The sequence below is a fragment of the Vipera ursinii genome (assembly GCF_947247035.1).
Source record: "Vipera ursinii genome assembly, chromosome: 8".
NCBI lineage: Eukaryota > Metazoa > Chordata > Lepidosauria > Squamata > Viperidae > Vipera > Vipera ursinii.
The window spans coordinates 6,591,036-6,612,624 of record NC_139519.1 but is presented as its reverse complement, the minus strand read 5'-3'; the positions used below and the strand labels follow the sequence as shown (position 1 = coordinate 6,612,624).

Sequence of the window (21,589 nt, the reverse complement as noted above, 5' to 3'; positions counted from 1 at the left end):
AGGATGGGTTATTGGGTCCTGTCTCTGCCATCTTATGAAAGCAAGAGCAGTGGGAGGCCCAGCTGCAAAAATCTAGCTGCCCAGGTTGACAGTATGAAAACTCCCGGAGTTCCTTTTCAATTCTGGATCCTCAGATCATTCCATTCCTTCTTTACACCAACAAAATCCTCCATAACATTTCCTCTGCCTCCGTGGTTCTTACCTCGTGGTCAAGAGCAGACAGTGTCTTCTGCTGGTTTGTGGTTGGCTCCTCCTGGAACTCCTGGGTCTTCTGAAGAGCCTGCTTTAAGCAGGCAGGCCTCATGAGTGGGAGAAGATCGCAAAGCTGCTGCAGCTGTGGAGAAAAGGGACGCTTACAGATGCAACTACAAACACACAAACAAAACAGGCTCATGGAAAACGAGAGCTCTTCACATATCCAGTGGCAGGCAGTCCCAAAATCTAATTTGACACACACCCCCTCTGCGCCACTAAAACAGGAATAATTGTTTCCCAAATCTCAGTCACCACTTTCTGACATTGAATGAATGAATGAATGAATGTTTATTGTCAAAGTACAACCATGTATACATTGAGATTGGCTGAGCCTCCCTTTGTGCCCCCACCCCCAACTCACAGTGACACAAACCCTCCATCTTATTACACCATGTGAGCTAATTGCACAACACACCGGCCTGGCAAGTCAATCATACATAAAGTTTATAAAATTATTTCCCGTTCAAGAGCCTGACAGCCCATGGATAAAAGCTGTTCTTCAGCCTGTTGGTACGGCTGGCTATACTCCTGTATCTCCTACCCGATGGTAGGAGAGTAAAGAGATAGAGAGATACCTATCTGCTTTATGATATACTTCCAACCAAATAATGGGGGACGGACCCTAATATGTAGCATTGCCTGCAGCAGGCATGTCAAACTTGCGATGTCATGTGACATTGTGCAACGTATCGCTACTTTATCAGGGTATCATGCCGGCAATGGGGTGGGCGTGGTTTTGGCGTGACGCATCTGGCCTGCGGGCCGTCAGTTTGACATGCCTGGCCTAAAGATTCAAAGTCTAACACTGAATTAGTGTTAAGCCACTGTGATCTACTCTACAGTGTGGCACATTGGTCCTTCTCATTTAGCTGTCCCAATTCCTGGATGCCTTTTAATAAAACCTGTTAGCTGGAAAACTTAATATTGTTATATTTCACAATACTGTAAATATTCATGTAGTTCATGATACCCTGATAAAGTGAATGTAGCTTGCAAAGAAATTTTTATGCCCTTTAATAAAGCTTGTTACTTGGAAATGATCCTACTAGACCTTTTCTGATTTTTGGCCACCATAACTGCACAATAAACAGAAAAGGAGATCTCAAAGAGATGTTTAGGTCAAATCTCTTCTTCTTGACATATTAGTTTGCTGTGTGCAAGAGCAGGGGTGGGCAGCTACGGCCCCTTTACGACCTGTGAACTTCAACTCCCAGAATTCCTGAGCCAGAATAATAGAGTTGCAAGACCTTGGAGGTCTTCTGGTCCAACGTCTGCTTGAGAAGGAGACCTTATATTACACCTGACAAATGGCTGTCCAATCTCTTCTTAAAAACCTCCAGTGATGAAACACTCACAATTTCAGGCAAGCCTGATTAATTGTTCTCACTGACAGGAAAATTTCTCCTTAGTTCTAGGTTGCTTCTCTCCTTGATTAGTTTCCATTCAATGTTCCTTCTCTTGTTTTCTGATGCTTCGAGGAATAGGTTGACCCCCACACACACACACACTCTTTATGGCAGCCCCTCAAATATTGGAACTCTGGGAATTGAAGTCCACCAGTTGGAAAAGGGGCCTAGTTGCCCGTCTCTGTGTAAGAGGATAGCTTGATTTTCACGTGTGAAGTCCCAATCTGTAGCTACATATTTCAGAAGCCGAGTTTGCATTCATGGTGGTACTTCAAATCGAGAGTGAAGAACAGACAGAGGTATGGGTAAGTCAATGGAAAGGAGAGATGGCTTGTGAACAAAGGCAGTTAGAATGGTGCCGGTCTTCTTTTGGCTGGGGATGGGTTCAACAACACTAGAAATGACAACAGGGAAGGAAAGAAGAGAAGGTGAAATTGTACAATCGTCTGAGCAAATATTCTGTAAGGGGACTTTAAATTCCTGCAGCAAAATCCAGCCACGAACATCACATTTTTCTGCATTCCCCAAATATCTCAAAACAGTCTTGAGCACCCCAGGCTGAGCATGGAAGACGAAAGAGTAGTGGCAGTACCGCACGTGGACACCGTAGTCTTCCAGTTAAAAACAGACCAGGAAAATGAGCTTCCAAACAATGTGTGAAGCAAGAAGTCTGTTCAAGTTTTGGCTTGCAGGCTAGTCACCTCTTGGCTCTTTCCTTGTTGTGTCTACCAATTTGTTTGCTTTTATACAAGCCTGTGATTCAGGCTGCCCGTCTGACAGAGAGGCTCCCCTGTCTCGTTGTCAAACAGAGTTCAGCATCTTTGGGCAGAAAATGCTGAGATTTCATACTCCCGGAGAAGTTAAGAGGCTGCAGCTTACAAGACCCACAAATGCAACGCCACCTTTTCTGGGGCAGCAACTCAATTTGTGATTGAAACAACGGCACACCGCTCTTTGCTAGCCTGCCAGTGAGCTGGGTAAGCAGAGCAGGGGGGCCCTGTTCCCGCTGCAGACTGACTGGCTGTGAGAAGAATAAAAACTTGCATTCTTGACGGGCAATAGAATAATCAAGGAACCAAAAAATGGAAAGGAGCTGTAAGGAATAGGATGTGAGCTCTTGCAGGTGTTCTAAGCACTTCATATATATTATTTCTCCAATCTGTTCAGTATAGAATAGAATATCTTTAGGTCCCCCTTCATGGATTACTGCCTTTTTGTGGCGAAGGGGCTTGTGTAATTCAATGAAGCTATGAGCTATGCCACAGGTCTGCAACCTGCGGCTCCCAGTCCTCTGCCATGTGCAGTCCAAAAAAAATGGACTAAAAAAGTTCAACCAATCAATTCAAATATGCAGGGTAGGTGCATATCTCGCCTTGGCTCCACTCTTCAGTCAAAACCTGTTCTGCGCATGCGTGCCTGTATGCGCGTGCGCACATATTTTTTGCGGCTCCCAGGTTTTCATTTTGTGAGGGAACCGGTTCCGAGTGGCTGTTTCACTGTTTCAGGTTGCTGACCCCTGAGCTATGCCGTGCAGGGCCACCCAAGACAGACAGGTCATAGCAGAGAGTTCTAACATAACGTGATCCACTGGAGAAGGAAATGGCAACCCACTCCAGTATCTTTGCCATGAAAACCCTATGGACAGTACCAAAAGGCAAATGAGAAGGAAGGACTTACTGGAGAAGAGGCTCATGCTGGGAAAGATCGAGGGCAATAGAAGAAGGGGACGACAGAGAAGGAGGTGGCTGGATGGAGTCACTGAAGCAGTAGGCGTGAGCTTAAATGGACTCCAGAAGATGGTAGAGGACAGGAAGGCCTGGAGGAACGTTGTCCATAGGATCGCAATGGGTTGGACACGACTTCGCAGCTAACAATAACAACAACAATCTTTAGGTCATTGTGTAGCTCGCAACGAAACTAAGTGGTGTCCACAGTGCACACTACACACAAGCAAAAACCACAAATAAGAACATACATTATATACACACATCACATTCTATTCACCATTGCGCTGCCCCTAATATTGCACTTCAATGTTGGGCTATACAGTAGTATTCAACATGGTTACAGCTCTGGGATAAAAATTATTTTTCAGCCTATTTGTCTTTGTTTTTATTATCCTGTACCGTCTGCCAGATGTTAATAGTTAAAAAAAAAGAATGTCCAGGATGAGTCTTTAAGAATTTTTTGAGCTTTCCTAGGACAGCAGGAACTGTACAGTTCATCTTGGGGGGGGGGGAGAGAAGAGGGCAGGAAATAATCCTCTGGGCGATGGTAATGGTAATTTATTGCCCTGTACACCGCCCTGAGTCCTTCGGGAGAAGGACGGTATAAAAATTTAATAATAATAATAATAATAATAATAATAATAATAATAATAATAATAATAATAAACAATGACCCTCTGGAGTGCTTTCCTATCTGCTACTGTGCAGTTAGCAAACCACACACAAATGCAATAGGTTGGAATGCTCTCTATGGAGCAACGGTAGAAGGTCACCAGCAGTTTTTCCGTTCAGTTGTTGTTTCTTGTTGTTTCTCAAGAAATATCATCTCTGCTGGGCCTTCTTAACCAATGCTGTAACATAAGCGCTCCAGGTCAGGTCCTCCATTCTGGTAACACCCAGAAACTTAAAGCTCCACACGGTCTCCGCTGATGATCAGGGACTGAATGTCTGATCTAGTCCTCCTATAATCTACTATAAGCTCCTTGGTCTTAGTGGTGTCGAGAAGCAAATTGTTATGGCAGCAGTCCAAAAACCTTTCAGGCTTGGTGGACCAGTATTGGGCTCTGTGTGTGTGTGTGTGTGTGTGAAATATTCCATGTGAGTGGCAGGTGTGCAAGTGAGCACGCACAACTCCATTTGCACTAGTGGTGGGGCGTGTGGCTGTCGCTCATGCAAATGGATCTGCACATGCATGCAATCTGGTGCTTCAGGTCTTCCATCGTTGGACCCACCACCGCTGGTCCTCCTCTTCCTTCCGCCTGGCATCAGAGCCTTCTCCAGAGAGCTGCTTCTTTATGTACAATAATAAGTCCAAAACAGGATAATATGAGGGTCGTCATTTGTGCCTCGAGTGAGGGCGCTGGGTTGATTTGACGATCTTCCAGTACCAAAGATCTATGAATATACTGTGTGAAAAGAATTTCCCCATTTGATGCTTTGTTAATTTTAAAAACAAAGTGTTCTTTGAAAGGGCACGTTGATTTGAAAATTAGGAAAGGGGCTTTTGCTCTTTTCGACTCGCAGATGCATTTCTTCTCTCTTCCGAGCTCAGCTATGAGTAACAAAGGTGTATTTTGAGCGCACGTAGCTTGGGGGCAGGCAGCTGGGAGAAGCCGCATCCATCTAGAAACAGTTGTTCTACCTCTGTGCAAAATGGTTCCTGACCCATTGTGTCTGCTTTTGTAGTTAGCCATCGGCTCAGCTCCTGTTTCTGATAAAAGTCTTCAAAAGACAGTTCTGTAGTGATTTCTCTGCAACTGAGTGGAAATTCCTTTCTTTGTCCTGCTTTTTCCATCTCCCTTCTGTAGCCAAGTCCCTGGAAGACAAGGTTTGGGGCAGACTACCCTGGAGAAGTTGGTCCATGTCGGGGGGGTGGGTCTCCACACTTGGCAATTTTAAGACCTGTGGACTTCAACTCCCAGAATTCGCCAGCCAGCAAGGAGTTCTGGGAGTTGAAGTCCACAAGTCTTAAAGTTGCCAAGTTTGGAGATCCCTGGTCTATGTGATTAATAAAAATTTATATTAATCTGATGGTGCCTAATCAACCCATAGTCTGTACCCAGGATGCCAAACATTCCTAGCACTGTCCACAAACACACCCGCTGTTCCTCACAACTTTCCATTTCTTGCGAGGCTTTACAGTGGAACATCTTGCCTCCAGAAGCTGTGGGTGCGCCAACACTGGAGGTTTTGAAGAAGAGATTGGACAACCACTTGTCTGAAATGGTATATGGGGCTTGAGCAGGACTAGAAGAACTCTAAGGTCCCTCCCAACTCTGTTATTCCTACGGGAATAGGGCGGTATATCAATTTAAATAATAAATAAATAAATAAATTATTCTGTTACTCTATTTTCCCCCTACTGTTCCTTTTCTTTATAGAAAAAAAGCAGCTGTGAGAGAGAAGAACCAGGCAGGAATGGGACACTGTAAGTAGAAGGAAGGAATAATATGATGGAGGAGGAGGAGGAGGAGGAGGAGGAGGAGGAGGAGGAGGAGGAGGAGGAGCATCCAAGTCAACAATCAGATAAAAGAAATCCGAGTCCAGGATAGAAATGTAATTTGAGAAAGCATTTCAGACAGGACCCTCCCTAGTTCTCACGAACATAAGGGGTGGGGGAACACATTCAGAATTGCAAGATTCTGTTACTGTCATGTATTGTAACCTTATAATAAAAGTAGCTGTCTGACCTTCAAACACTCTGAATACAGACATGTTTCTTCATTTTCCAGCTGCCATAGCAATGGGAGGCGGGAAGATGCATGCTTATAGTTTAATCAAAACAATGAATTTCTTATGGGAACCAAGGTCAAGCAGCTTAAGTGTTTGGCGGGCTGTAGCTACCATTAGGAAGCCCACCAAAGGTGTTAATTGAGGATTATGATTTATGACACACAAATGGGTGTGGAGTTCAACTTTTACTTTGTAACCTTTGTGGGGGGGTTTAACTTTCAGTCTTGGTTTCACCTTTGTTCGTGCTGATATTACGTAGCCATTAAAAGTGTCCTTTGAGGAAATCAATTGCCTCAGAGTTCTTATTTCTACTGGTCTCATCTATTGAAACCAGGACAGTAGCACTTGCTTGAGTGTCTTTGTTTTCCAAGTTTGGTCTAGCATGGAGGGCTGACAGCCACTGACTGGTAGGGAAGTCAAATGCAGGGAGCACATAATGAGGCAGGCCAAGCCCGTTGCTGAAGACGGGAGCGATGATGCCACTGGCTGCCTAGAAGACCTCTGATTGTCTTTTAAAGAAGAAAAGAAAGCTGTCTCTACCACCACTTGCCACTCTCATTAAACCACAGACCCCCCCCAAAGCTCATATGGTACACAGATGTTGCCCGAGAGTAAAACATGTGGTTTGTGGCTTTGCTACTAGAGAAAGAGCTCCGGGTTGCTGGAGCGATGAGCCAGCCAAGCTGGAGCCTGGAGCCAGTCGCAAGGGATTCCCCTTCCTCAAGTCTTCCATGGAAGAAACTGGGATGTCATGATCCGCCTGGTACCCTACTGTCTTTTTCAGGCCCTACCTGAAGTGGGAGAGAACTGCATCGTCTTTCCCAGGAAGAGGAGCCCTCTAGGGCAGAGGTCCCCAACCTTTTAGGCACCAGGGACTGGTTACATCAGGGGTGTCAAACTGCCGGCCCGCGGGCCGGATGCATCGCAACGAAACCGCGCCCACCCCATTGCCGGCAATGGGGAAAAAGCTCTGATATGTCATGCAACATCATGTGACGTCGCAAGTTTGACATGTCTGGGTTACATGGAGAGAGGATTTTCTGTGGACCAGAGGGGGCCTGGTTTTGTGTGCTGCCTGCATCCCGTGGATGGGGCTTTGCTTGTTTGCGCGGACTGGTTGCTGGCATGCTACGGACTAGTACCAGTCCATGGACCGGGGGTTGAGGACCCCTGCTCTAGGGAATTGGGATCGGAGCACGCGTATGTGAAACCAGTCAGTTATCCTAAGTCAGGTTTTTTGACCGTGGACACTTGTAGATGTGTGAACTTCAACGTCCAGAATTCTCCAGCAGTCTCTCATAACGAGGAGGTAATTCTCAATTCAGTGACTCTTCAAAGTTACCCGCTGACCTGAAATAGGGAACTTACAACCTGGAGTCAAAGTCCCAACAGTGGGTCCCCCCCTAAGAGTCATATGACAGAACTTGGGGTGCTTGGTCACACAGATGCATTGACTGCTGTTTGCACGACCTTGTTTTTCCATGGTTTTGCCGAAAACCAGCACTTCCATTTTTTGGCAAAATCACATCCATAGCGAACTATTGGTTTCTTTAATGACCATGGTGTTCACTTAATGACAACAATGTTCAAGAACATTGAAGAAGAAACGTGGTAAAGTGGGCCAGTCATGTGACTGACCTGTTTTACGACTGTCACAACCATTAATGGGCAGCTCCATTACAGTTGTATGTTGATGTAGTCCTTGACTTATGATAACAACTGAGTCCAAAATTTCTGCTGCTAAGCTAGACAGTTGTTAAGTGAGTTTGGCTCCATTTTATGACTTTTCTTGCCAGAGTTGTTAAGAATATCACTACCGTTGTTAAATTAGCAACACGGTTGTAAGTGAACTTGGCTTCCCTGTTGATTTCCCTAATCAGAAGTTGCAAAAGGTGATCACATGACTGCGGGTCACTGCGACCCTCATAAACACGTGCCGGTTGCCAAGCATCTGAAATTTGACCATGGGGATGCCGCAACAGTTGTAAATGTGGAAAATGCTCATAAGTCACTTTTTTTCTGGGCGGTTGTGACTTTTGTCCCTCAACAAAACCTAGTAATTTGAGAACTACCCGTATGGAAGTCCGAAGGAATCTGCCACAAGCTCAATCCAGTGTGTTACGTCTGAAAAGGTGCAATCCGCTTCCTTTCCAACATTCTGGCAGCTGACGCGACTCTTAATGTTCGTGCAAATGTTCACATCGGCCCTGGCACACCTCGCAAAAGCTCTTTTGTCTTTTGTAAAATGCTAGTTTGGTGCACATACTAAGGTGGCTCTCCTATAAGGACCCCGACCGCTTTCAGACCGGCTTCTCTCGCAAGCAAAACCGAAGAGGAGCAGCTTTTTCAAAGCAGGGGCGGTTTTGTGTATGGCTAAACAGCCTGGCAATCGAGAGGCTGCCGCCTGCTCCCTCTAAGGGCCTGGCACAAAGCCAGCACTCCCAGTCCTCAAGGCCTGGCGTGGCCAATCAGGCAACTGCTTGGCCTTCTCAAACCAGCCCTTTGGGGCGGCTGTGGACACTCCAGTTTCTGCCCGCCTGGATTTTCGAGCCTAAAAAGGGAACGGTGTAGCAGGCGAGTGGAGCGGAGCCAGTTTCAACCCTCCCCACCCCGCCCCACAAGATCAGCAAAGGCCGTTTTTGAAAGGGAGGCTCTGTTCCTCCAGCGTGCCTGACCTTCTGGAGGACAGGATGTGGGTTTCTGCTGAAAGGTCTCGATTCACAGGGCGCTGACCCCCAGCACACTCTCCTGACCGCCCTCTTTGTCTCCCACCGAAGTGGCATGGGAGCCGGAGCGGAGTGACGTGGGTGCCGGGTCCGGATTCTAGGGGAAAAAAAAAAACAACGCCCCTGGACGTTGTCATCCCGTAGGAGCCCAGGAAACGTCATTAACTCTCCCTGGCCTCCACTGGTGAGACAGCCCTCTTCCCAGCGCCCCCCCCCCCAAGCTAAGTGTAGGTTAGTGTCATTAGAAAGCCAACGCTGCGGTTTACATAGCACAAGTGTGAAGAATTTAAACAGTCGGGGATTAAGGAGCTCTCAGGCGTGAAGTGGGCTTTGACGGCTTCTCCTCGTTCTGCTCGGGCTGGAAGCCTGCCGTGATTAGGCAGCTCCTTTTTCACAAGAGGACAGGAAAAAATCGTAGGCAACAGGCCTGCTTCTCTACCCCTCCCCGAAACCCCTCGGCCTGGCCCCGTACTTTCGTGCCACCAAAGCAGTCAGGACATCTTAAAGTAGGAATTTCTCTGGGGGGAAAAAACAACCAAAGAAAAGATACAAAATATATTCCTACACCCTGTTGCTTGAAGGATTTGATTGCAGTTCCTCTGCACTCGACCTCACTTTGCTTCCCTCTGATGAGTTGGAATTTTACAACTTTCTCCCAACTTTACAAAGTTGGGACAACCATTCCAATGATAGTTTAAATTATCGTACTGCTAGGAACAGTTACCATTTGTAAAACTTCCTTCCTTCCTTCCATCCATCCAATTCTTCCTTCTTTCTCCCTCCTTCCTCCTTCTGTCCCTCCACTCCTTCCTTTCTTCTTTTTTCTTCCTTCCTTCCCTCCCTCCTTCCTCCCCTTCCTTCCTTCTATCTGTCCGTCCATCCATCCATCCATCCATCCATCCATCCATCCATCCATTTCTTCCTTCTTTCTCTCCCTTTCTCTCCTTCTATCTTTCTGCTCCTTCTTTTCTTTTTCCTTCCTCCCTCTCTCCCATCCATCTATCCATCCATCCATCCATCCATCCCACAAATGAGCCTTTTGGATGCTACTGCAGCTTCACCAGAAAATACTTCGCCACAAAGTACAGCACTTCTCCTACTGTAAAGTGGTGCAGTAGAATAGTATTCCTCTTTTCTTTCTCATTATGCAAAGCTGCCCTGAACCTCTCAAGAATTGGAGAGGGACTATGCAAAACCTGATGGCAAAGTGTGAGCCAAAGTGTACAGATGCACCATAACTGGCAACAGACCGGAGGGCAAAAGGCAGAATTTGGAAAAAGGGCCTTGAGCAGCACCAGGGAGCAGACGGAGCTGCGTGGAGCCCATTTGGGACGGCTGCCGACTCAGGCCACAGGAGCTCGAATGCTCCTCAATTCAGCCCTGGCAGAGAGCAGGCTTTTGCAGAACTGCACTTCGCACGGAGATAGGCTCTGGGGATGCCTTCCATCAGAGGGTCTCCCCCATGGGCTGGAAACCCCATCAAATTAAGATTTAACAGCTGACATAGGACAGTATGAATTTAAGCTAAAGAGCTTTTCTCCAGGGGGAAAAAAAATCTTTTGGGGCTGGCTTGTCTTATCTTCTGCTCTTATCTGACCAATAAAGGAAAACTCTCAACTTTCAATTCAGAATAGAGCTGAAAGGGAACTTGGAGGTCTTCTAGTCCAACCCCCCGCCCAAGCAGGAGACCCTACGCCATTCTAGACGAGTGGCTGTCCAGTCTCTTCTTAAAGACCTCCAGTGATGGAGCACCCACAACTTCTGGAGGCAACTTCTGTTCCACTGGTTAATTGCTCTCACTGTTAAGAAGTTTCTCCTTAATTCCAGGTTGCTTCTCACCTTGATTAGTTTCCATCCATTTTTTTTCTCTTGCCTCCTGGTCCTTTGGAAAATAAGTTGACCCCCGGTTCTTTGTAGCAGGCTGTCAGATATTGGAATACTGCCATCATGTCACCCCTGGTTCTTTTCTCTAGTTTAGATATACCCAAATCCTCCAAATGTTCTTCATTTGTTTTAGTCTCCAGGATTTTAATCATCTTAGTTGCTCTTTTCTCCACTGTTTCTAATGTCTCAACGTCTTTTTGGTAATATGCTGACCAAAACTGGATGCGGTGTTTTAGGTGTGGTCTTACTAAGGTTTTATAAAGCAGTACTAATACTTCACATGATTTTGATCCTATGCCTCTGTTTATACAACCAAGGATTGTGTTAGCTTTTGGGGCCTGCTGCCGCACACTGCTAACTCATCCACTAGCACTCCAAGGTCCCTCTTACCGTTACTGTTTTTGAGGCAGGCTTCGCCTAATATATACGCGTACCTTTGGTTTCTCCTGCCCGAGTGTAAAACCTTGTTTTTCTCCACATTAAATTTCATTCGGTTGGATAGGGCCCATGGTTCAAGTCTGTCAAGATGCTTTTGGATGCTGAGCTCGTCACTTGCTCTATTTTGTGCTGTAGCCCTGACGTTTTAGTTCCAGCAAAGTCACGATTGCAGGGGAAACCTAGATGGCTTCCTTCTTGGGTTAGTCGCCACCGCCCTGGCCAGCCTTGACATGGTGTGTCTTGCTCAAACTGAGCTGGCAGTCCTGAAGCCCTGTGTGGACTTGCCCCGTTAAAATATTGTTCTTCCTTCTGCCCTCGACACCTCTTTCCTGCCTCCAAAGCTCATTTCATACTCTGCGTAACCCTGTGGAGGGTTTGAATGTTAACAAATCAGCAGAAATTTCACCTCCCCAGAGAGTTGGGGTGGGACGGGGGGGGGGGGCGGGGGGGGCGGAAGAGGGTGGGGAGAGTTAAACCAATCTGTCAAAATCTCCTGCTCCTTCCCATCCATTTCCCACCGTTCTCCCTTGTGCCTGCTGATTGCTTATTCTTCTTTCCTCCAAAGAAGTGGTGGTGAATATTTAAACAATAGCTAGTGCCAGGATGAATCACTAAACGTATATGTATATATACAAACATAAGCCGCCCACCTGCACGCCTTAAGAGTGCCGAAGCCAGAGAATTGGATGCTGTGATGGACTGCAGAGGAAGGCAAGTTGGCATTTCCAAAAATCGTACTCCGTTGCCGGAGGGGAAAGGGAGGCATATGCCTCTGATCAACAAGTTTTCCTTTCCTTGGCGGTGGGAAGAACCTCGTTTCGAATCGGGCGAGATCTGCACTGGGGCTTTGGGACTCGTTCCTTGGTTGCTGCGAAGCTGGGCAGATGGAGAACTTGACCCTTCCTCAACTCTCTCTGGGTACAACAGATCAAGGCGGGGGTGGAGCAAGACGACCTCCCTCTGAATCCCTTCTTCCTATGGGGCAATTAGGACTGCAGCAGAGGAAGATCAGATTACATCAGGGGTGGGCAACTATGGCCCCCTTTACGACCTGTGGACTGCAACTCAGCTCAGGAATTCTGGGAGTTGAGGTCCACAGATCATTAAAGGGGACACAGTTGTCCACTCCTGGTTTACATGGGGTTTTTCCGCCCCCCTTTCCGTACTTAGAAGAATTACAGAGTCTAACCCCTTCTCAAGCAGGAGACCCTATACCAGGGGTAGGCAACCTTGGCTCTTTTATGACTCGTGGACTTCAACTCCCAGAATTCCTGAGCCAGCTATGCTAACCCTACCCCTGCCCTCTACCATTTCAAACAAGTGGTTATCCGGGCTCTTCTTAAAAACTTCCAATGTTGGAGCGTCCACAACTTCTGGAGGCAAGGCGTTCCACTGGTTAAATTGTTCTCACTGTCAGGAAAGTCCTTAGTTCTAGGTTGCTTCTCTCCTTGATTAGTTTCCATCCGTTGCTTCTTGTTCAGATGCAGAACAGATTGACACACACACACACACACATACCCCTCTTCTTTGTGGAAGCCCCTCAGATACCGGCTTTCATGTCACATTTAGTCCTCAAGACATATCCAGTCCCCGCTACCCTTCTTCATATGTTTCAGCCTCCAGCCCCTCATCTCCTTTGTTGCTCTTCTCTGCACTCGTAACATCTTTAGATAGGATTGATTGATTGATTACAGATTTTTAAGGTTTATAAGATTGCCCAAATCAATCAATGTGCCTCTGGATGACCTACAAGGTGCAGAATAAAGAATATGTCCCAAATGCCCCCCCCACAAAAAGAACACCACCAAACAAACACAATATATAAATTTAAACTATAAAATGGCACCCAAGCACACAATCAAGCAGCCAAAGGGGGACTTTCATTCAAGTGACCCCTGATGGCTGGGAGAAGGACCGGAGTCTTAAAGACCTTCCTGAAAGAGTTGGGGGCTTGCAATGTATCTTTAGGAGTGGGGGGGGGACAGCCTTCCAGAAAACAAGGGCAACCATAGAGTCCTAAACTTATGACGATTCGTTTAACAACCATTCAAAGTTATGTTGTCATTGGAAAGAGTGACCTATGAATCTTGTTCACACTTAACAACCATTGCAACAACCCCCCCCCCCGAAATAGTCACATGATCACAATTCCGGTGCTTGGCAAACAGCAAGTATTTACGATGGGCGCAGCATCCTGGCGTCATGTGATCACTATTTGTGACCTTCCCAGCCGGCTGGATTTGCTTTACAACCATGTGATTCATTTAACGACCATGGCAAAGGAAGCTGTAAGATCGGGCACTTAACTTACTTAAAAACCTGCCTTGCTTAACAGTGGAAATTCTGGTCCGAACAGTTGAAGACAGTTATGGAGTGGAGAGGAGAAAAGACAGAAGGGAGAAAAGCAGGGTGGCCAATATAATACGTGCAAACTCATTCTATTTCTGCTCTCAACTCTGCCCACCTCCGATTTTATCTCTGTCCACTTCTGGCAATGATGCGGCACCCACAACTTTGGCCCTCAGCACAAAACTCCTATCCTTCATCTGCAATGGGAGAAAGATGCTCACTTCCTAATTAATTTCACAGACTCGAGCAAAGATAACCGAGGTGAGGCTTGTCGAGAACTTTCAACGCCCTAAAAACAATATATAAATGCCAAGTGTGAAGAATTAAAATTGGCTGAGAAATGCAAAACCCTTTTCCATTTAGCTCATGCTCAATTATTACTGTGAAACAAAGGAGTTCTGTGATTATTATTATTATTATTATTTTTAAAAAAAGTCACCTACAAAGAAGGCATTCATCTGGGTCTGAACTCGGGTTATAAATTAAATGCCGTTCCTTTGCGCGGATGGCTGGCGGCATGCGCGAATGAGTAAGAAATGCTGATAATCTGAGGAGGATGCAAGAACGAACCTTTTAAAAGAGATCTCCGAGAAAGTCCCTTGAAGAAACTGGGTCTCTCTTATGTGGTTTTCCTCGGGGGAAAGATCTCACCACTCTTCGTGAGCCCCAACCGCAGAAAAAACAAGAGAAAGACTCCGGCGTCAGGATCAAAGGGGTGAAATCAAAGCCAGGAAGTATCTCAACTTTAGTCGGTCACATGTGGCGCGCGGTCGTCTTGAAAAGTCATTCTGTGGGTCTCTTCCCCCCACTTTTTATTTCTTTCTTTTTTTTAACCCCTGGCAAATGATAGGACCCAGATGAGGATGAAAAAGAACCGGAACAATTACCAAATGTCCTAAATGCCTTTTCTTAGAAAGTGGGCAGGATGCAGGATGTCCCTGTCGTGGGTCTTCAAAGGCCTTCTCTGTAGACAGAAGCAAGTTGGAGAACCAATGTGGCTATGAAGTTCCACCCTGGGACAACCCCTCTTATCTTCCGCTCTCCTGCCTCCCTCCTTCCCTTCCTTCCTTGGGACAGAACTGCTCAGCAGCTTGGAAGACTTGGGTTCCCCTCTTGTCGTTTTTTTTTTGCAGGGTGGAAGCACGCATGGCGCGACAGCGCTGCAGATGTGTTTTAAAAGACAGGGACCGGGGGCTGCTGAGGCTAGCGTGAGAGCCATCTGCAGAGACGTGGCAAGAGACTTTTCGGCAATCAGCTAAATGGAGGTATTTGTTCGATTTGTGTAATCAGTTCAGTTCAGCTCCTTGGTTCGTTGACGTGAGGATCAACAAGCCCTCCAGGAAAGCAACCAGACGAAATGACTGGGTTTGTAGAATCCACTCAGCCACAACACGTACAAAGATATTTCCAGCCTCAGTTAGCAAGTAGGGTTAACAAGGTTAATGTATTTTAATTTAAAAAAGGTAAAGGTTCCCCCGCACGTGCGTGCTAGTCATTTCTGACTCTAGGGGCCGGTGCTCATCTCCGTTTCAAAGCTGAAGAGCCAGCGCTTGTCCGAGGACGTCTCCGTGGTCATGTGGCCGGCATGACTAGACGCCAAAGGCGCACGGAACGCTGTTACCTTCCCACCGTAGTGGTCCCTATTTTTCTACTTGCATTTTTACGTGCTTTCGAACTGCTAGGTTGGCAGAAGCTGGGACGAGTAACAGGCGTTCACTCTGTTACGCGGCAGTCGGGATTCGACCCGCCAAACTGCCAACCTTCTGATTGACAAGCTCAGCGTCCTAACCCACTGAGCCACCGCGTCCCTGTATTTTAATTTATGGAGGCCCAATTAACTTGGCCATGATTCTGAACTTCTTGATCAGGGGTCCTCAAACTTGGCCCTTTGATGACTTGTGGACTTCAACTCCCAGAATTCCTCAGCCAGGCACACATGCCTGGCTGAGGAATTCTGGGAGTTGAAGTCCACAAGTCATCAAAGGGCCAAGTTTGAAAAACCCCATTCTTGATGGCGTCCCCAGTCTTTTCACAACAGGCCATTCAGCAATCCAATTCTACAGCCATGTTTCTTCATCTTAAGTGGCTGGCTGACTGGGGAATTCTGGGTGTTGAAGTCCACAGATCTTAAAGTTGCTAAGATTGACAAACACTGGTCTACAATGTTCCCTGAACAGGGAAGTGCCTCTTTCACAACTGGTGGTTTTCACAAATGAACTGGAAAAGGTCTATAAACAAAACTCAAGACCCCTTTGACTTTTCTTTTGGGGACGGCCCCCAAAACGTTATTCCAAGATACCTCCCGTTGTGTTGAAAGAAAGCCAGCGAAACAGCATCCCTGATCCTTCCCTTCCCATGGTTTCCCACACTAACCTGGATTTCTTCTTGCCAGAAGTTTGGGAACATCTGCGTCTTTCCAAGCAGCTTAATAATGAAGCAGAGGCTGAGGTTTCTGCGCAGTTGCCTGGGAAGGAAGGACACGAGGAGATGTTTGTCACTGTGCTTCTAGCTGCCTTGTACTCCCTTCATGCTCAGCCAGCCATGGTTTCCCTACCTCACCTGCCCCCATTCTTTGGTTTTGGGGCAATGTTCCTCTTTGCTAGCAAGGTAAGATAGGCAGCCAATAATTGTAAACAAGCAAACAGATAATTGAACAAACAGCCAAAGAGGAAGATCTAACCTAGAAGAAGGAATTTCTTGACAGTGAGAATGATTAATCAGTGGGAAAGTTTGCCTTCGGAAGTTGTGGGTGCTCCACAGCTGGAGGTTTTCAAAACGAGACTGAACAACCATTTGACCAGGATGGTACAAGATCTCCTGCTTGAGCAAGGGGTTGGACTAGAAGGCCTCTGAAGGTCCCTTCTGTCCCTAAGATTCTATGTTCCATGTTATGTCTCAGGTGCCCAAGTGTCTTGGGCCGATCCTAATGCCACCTTCCTGCACACGGATGCTTTTGGTGGCTACAAGGATGGTGAGATGTATCACATGTCTAGGTGAACAGAAGGGGGAAAGGTCACCGGCAGTTTCCCATCTAATCCATTTTAGCAGTCGTCACCAGGGCTCACAAAGCAGGTGGGGGGTTGATGGTAGACACCCCCCCCCCTTCTGCCCTTTTGAGCTAAATAAACGCCCACCGCTGAATCTCTCTCATCAGCTCTCGGGTTTACACGCAGCTCTTTTATTTTGCAAGTGACACAGATGCATCCTGTTTCCAGACCGTGCTCCAGAGAACCACACCGCCTCCAGTAACAACACAAGGTCTGAAATTTCGTGAGCAAACAGGTCACTCATTACAAGCCTGTTGTTGTAAGCCTGATTCCCACTCTTTTTCCCAGCAGTCAGTCTTGTGGAAGCATGTCTTGAAGTTGCTTTGGCCCTATCCTACCCCGAGTAACTGAACATTAATTAAACCACATATGGATGCTGTGGGGACAAAGACTGCAAAATGCCGCTTTTGCTGATGGAGATGCTACTAGCAACAGAACAGAACTTGTCAATCTGGAGCCCCCATCCGAAGAGCATTAAAACAAAACTCCGTAGGTCTAAAAAGAAACGGCCACTGGAGAATCAGAGGGCCCCGGGAACAAGGAGGGGGCCAGGGCCTCGTTCCTACTCCTCCTTTTCCCAATATAAAACCTGCGCTTTGCCCACTGTGGAAAAGTTTAACTAGAACAAGGAAAATGTCCATTGGGGGAGGGAAGTGTCTGGTGATTTCCATCAGGAAAACGTGATGGAAAAAAGATAATCCCCGTCATAGCTCGGTGATGCATTTCCAATCACCCTGATCCCCTGCTGCTTCTAAAAATGAAATTAAAGGATGGGAAAGATCAACTACTCATCTCACTGGTCCTGAACAGCTGGATTTGAATGATAGGGGGGAAAACCAGTATCTAGAACGGCTCGTGAGCCCCAGGAAGAGAAAAGCTTATTCAGTAATTAGGCTCTGCAATAGGAGACTTCTCAAAATTAAACTCTGCTTCTGATTTGGAGGCCTCAGCCTGGATAGGTTCCTCTCATATATACATATACATATACATATACATATACATATACATATACATATACACATAAGGTAAAGGTTCCCCCGCACATGCGTGCTAGTCGTTTCCGACTCTAGGGGCCGGTGCTCATCTCCGTTTCAAAGCCGAAGAGCCAGCGCTTGTCCGAGGACGTCTCCATGGTCATGTGGCCGGCATGACTAGACACCAAAGGCTCACGGAACGCTGTTACCTTCCCACCAGAGTGGTCCCTATTTTTCTACTTGCATTTTTACGTGCTTTCGAACTGCTAGGTTGGCAGAAGCTGGGACGAGTAACAGGCACTCACTCTGCTACGCGGCACTCGGGATTCGACCCGCCAAACTGCCGACCTTCTGATCGTCAAGCTCAGCGTCCTAACCCACTGAGCCACCGCGTCCCTTAAATACATATACATATACATACATACATATATAATGGCTGACTCTCACAGAATTTCCCAGCCAGCACAGTCAACGGCATGTTTAGCGGGCTGCAGAACAAGGAAAGGTGAAGCTGGCACACCACTCCACATTTAAATAAGGGGACATCCCTACTTTTGAAGCCCACCATTGTGCTTCTTGACCTTCTGCATGCAAAATGGAGGTTGAGCACACTCTGGTCCTGTGATAGCTTCCCATCGTCCTCATGTCATGCAGGCCTATTGTTTCTTCCGTTCTACCTCCCCCTTTGCACCATCCTTCCTGGACTTTTCTAAGTCAGCCCCGTGAGCTGCATCGGAATCGAGGCTTACTCCTCTCCTGGAGGGTGTGGAATTTCAGGGAGAGCAAGGAAGTTAATTCTGCAAGGCAGGGGAATGAATCCTTAGGATGGCTTTATGGAAGGGGGAGAGGCGCTAGAACAGGGGTCCCCACCCCTGGTACTGGGCCGCAGCATGCCAGCAACTGGTCCACACAAACAAGCAAAGCCTCATCCACGGGATGCAGGCAGCACACAAAACAACACACTCTCCAGTCCGTGGAAAAACCTCTCTCCGTGCTACTGGTCCCTGGTGCCCAAAAGGTTGGGGACCTCTGCGCTAGAAGATCCCTTGCAAATTGCAAGTTAGTTGGGTCGTGTGCCTGGCTTTCTTTTACTTTCTGCCATTTGCAATCTACTGCACAAAGCAGACCAATTCTTGATCTAACAAAGGCAACAACTAGATTTGGAAGAGCAACTCCAACATCTACTTCAAGCCCACCATCCAAAGAGGGGCTCGGCATGGTGGCTCAGCGGTTAAGATGCTGGGCTTGTTGGCTGGAAAGCCAGCAGCCAGGTTTGAGACCCAAGTGCCACACAACGAGTGAGCTCCCTTCCTCACCCCAGCTTCTGCCCACCTAGCAGTTTGAAAGCTGGCAAATGCAAGTAGATAAACAGGTTACCACTTCAGCAGGAAGGTAACAGTGCTCCGTGGTGTCATGCTGGCCACCTGACCTCAGAAATGTCTCTGGGCAGCGCTGGCCCAATGGCCATGAAATGGAGATGAGTACCATCCGCTATAGTCGGCAATGACTAGAGGAGTAAAATCTGCAGGGATTCCTTTTTTAAAAAAAAATCCAAAGAGGGGCTTAAGAGGAAGGTAATTTTTAAATCACAGGCCCTTCTGTCCCGGGAATTTGGAAGCGGTACCTTAGAAAGTCCTTTAAAGTGATAAAAAAAATTACATTTGAAATAAACAGCAGGATTTTGAATCTGCTCCCAATAGTCTGGCAAATTATGCTTATCCTTTGTCTTTTATAGTAATTATTAGAAGGGTTCTCACGTCTGCTGTTTGGACCCCGTGTTTAACTAAGGCAGGGGTCTTCAAACTTGGCAACTTTAAGACTTGTGGACTGAGGAATTCTGGGAGTTGAAGTCCACAAGTCTTAAAGTTGCCAAGTTTGAAGACAACTGAACTAAGATATTAGCAGAACTTTGAAGCAGAGAACAGTTGCAGGTTTTCGTGCTGGGATAAGTAATTTGAGAGAGCCATACGATGCTGTTGTTCCTGTGTACTAGTAGTCCTCCACTTACTATAACTGAGCCCAGAATTACGGACGTAAGTAGTTGCAGTTGTTAAGCAGGTACCACGTGACCAGACTTGACTTTAAAATGTATTTTGCAGTGGTCGCAAACACTGTCGTTAAGAGAATCAACTTTACCTAATGAGCATTTTTGTCAGAAGCTGGAAGTAAATGCCAGCAATTTGCAAAATCTGTCAAAAACTGGGGTCATCTGACCACGGGATGCTGCAAACAGCACTGGCTGCTAAGTGCCCAAAGTGTGAGCAGGTGACCGCAGGAGGAGGAGGGAGTTGTAACTTCAAAATCGGACCGTTGTTGAAGGGTTGCTGTAATTTCGAACGGTTGCTAAGCAACCAGTCGTAAGTAAGAGGACTACCTGTACGATTCTTTGTTACTGAAGAAACAGCTTCCCATGTTCCTTCCGTGGAAGCCACTGCTTAGGAATTGTACAAAATGCGGAACGGTTGGTATGGGTGTAATCCTGAAATCTGGGTAACAATTCCTCCTCAAGGCAAGCTGTCAGTAGCAGACATGTGTATTGAGATCCACACTGAGATTTCATACCTATTTTCTCTCTCTCTCTCTCTCTCATTCTTCCTCTCTCACAAAAAAAAAGCAATTTTGCAAGACGCAAAACCAGAGGTGTCCGCAGAGTATATTTATACAAGCCCAGAAGGCCATCGCCAACCTCTCGCCCAGTCCTTGTTTTTTTCCTTTATTTAAACTATGTTTTCTACTGCACCCTTCATAAAAATACACCCTCGAGCAATTTGCAAGACGTTGCAAGGTATAAAACGATAAGAGGAGAAATTCACTAAAAGGCATCAAGACATATTAAAACTGCAAGGAGTGATCATAAATAATAATAATAATAATAATAATAATAATAATAATAATAATAATAATAATAATAATAATAATTAATAATAATAATAATAATAATAATAATAATAATAATAAACCCTACTAAACGAAGGATAAAATCATTACAAAGCTGAAGACAGCAACAGAATCTTACTCTAATACAATCAAGCAATAAGGAAATGTATTTATTTTATTTGTTTATTTATTTATGGAAAGGGCAGAAAACTTAATTTTTTTGAGCTATCGCTTGTCCTATTTGTTTGTAGGGCATACAGGTGATCCTCGATTTACAACCGTTCATTTTGTGACTGTTCGACGAGCGTCTTTCGCACTTAGGATCACTGGAGCCGCAGCCCCGCGATCAAAAATTCAGACGCTTGACTCTTATTTATAACTGTTGCAGTGTCCTGGGGGGGGGGGGCAGAGGTCAGGTGTTCACCTTTTGCAACCTTCTGACAAGCCGAGTCAATTGGGGGGGGGGGGGTTTAAGCCAGATTCCCTTAACAACCGTGGCAGGAAAGATCGTCCCGTGGGACAAAAGTCTTCCAACAACAGCCTCACTTAGCAATGGGAATTTTTGACTCAACCGCGGTCGTTAAGTCGTAGAACTACCTGTATATCCCCAAAACATTTGGGGAAGAGCTTAAAATTCGCTCTGCCCTCTTTTCACTGAGGTTTCCAAGTCTTCAGCTTCTAAGCCAGGGGTCCTCACACGCGGCCACTTTAAGACTTGCGGACTTCAACTCCCAGAATTCCCCAGCCGCAAGTCTTAAAGTGGCTGCGTGTGAGGACCCCTGGTTCTAAGCACTTCTGGCCCAATAGCACTGGGGGCTTTCGTTTCAATTGGACAAGCCACGAACAGCTTGGCCACCCCAAGAGGCTGTTTTTCTTTTACAATTATAACTAACGCACCTTGTTCTTATTTATCCAGAGACTTGGGACATACAAGAAAGAGATGCAGGGGTGCAACTCTTAAATGTTTACGTTCTCAGCTAAAAGCTTTAATTCTGTGACACCCACAACACACACCCATTCCTGCCTCCCCATTTCAAAGTCCAGTTGGCCAAGCTAGTGTTGAGTTCTAGAAGAACCGATGAGGTGAGATCCATCCACTATCCTGACTGGTGCGATGCCTCCGAGTACTCCAGTTGTCAACCACTTTGACAACTGAGTTGGCTCTGATGGGCC

General features: G+C 46.5%; 1 protein-coding gene across 1 annotated transcript in view; it reads right to left on the bottom strand.

The window, feature by feature from the left end:
• Positions 1–15,962, bottom strand: part of FAM178B (family with sequence similarity 178 member B) — a 74,157-nt gene extending 58,195 nt beyond the window's left edge. Inside the window, exons 1-2 of the mRNA XM_083368219.1 lie at positions 15,892–15,962; positions 203–334 (exon numbers count right to left, since the gene is read on the bottom strand). Coding sequence (XP_083224345.1) covers positions 203–334; positions 15,892–15,924 — 165 coding nt within the window. The 5' untranslated portion in view covers positions 15,925–15,962. The remainder of the gene's footprint in view (positions 1–202; positions 335–15,891) is intronic.
• Between the last annotated feature and the right edge of the window lie 5,627 nt (positions 15,963–21,589).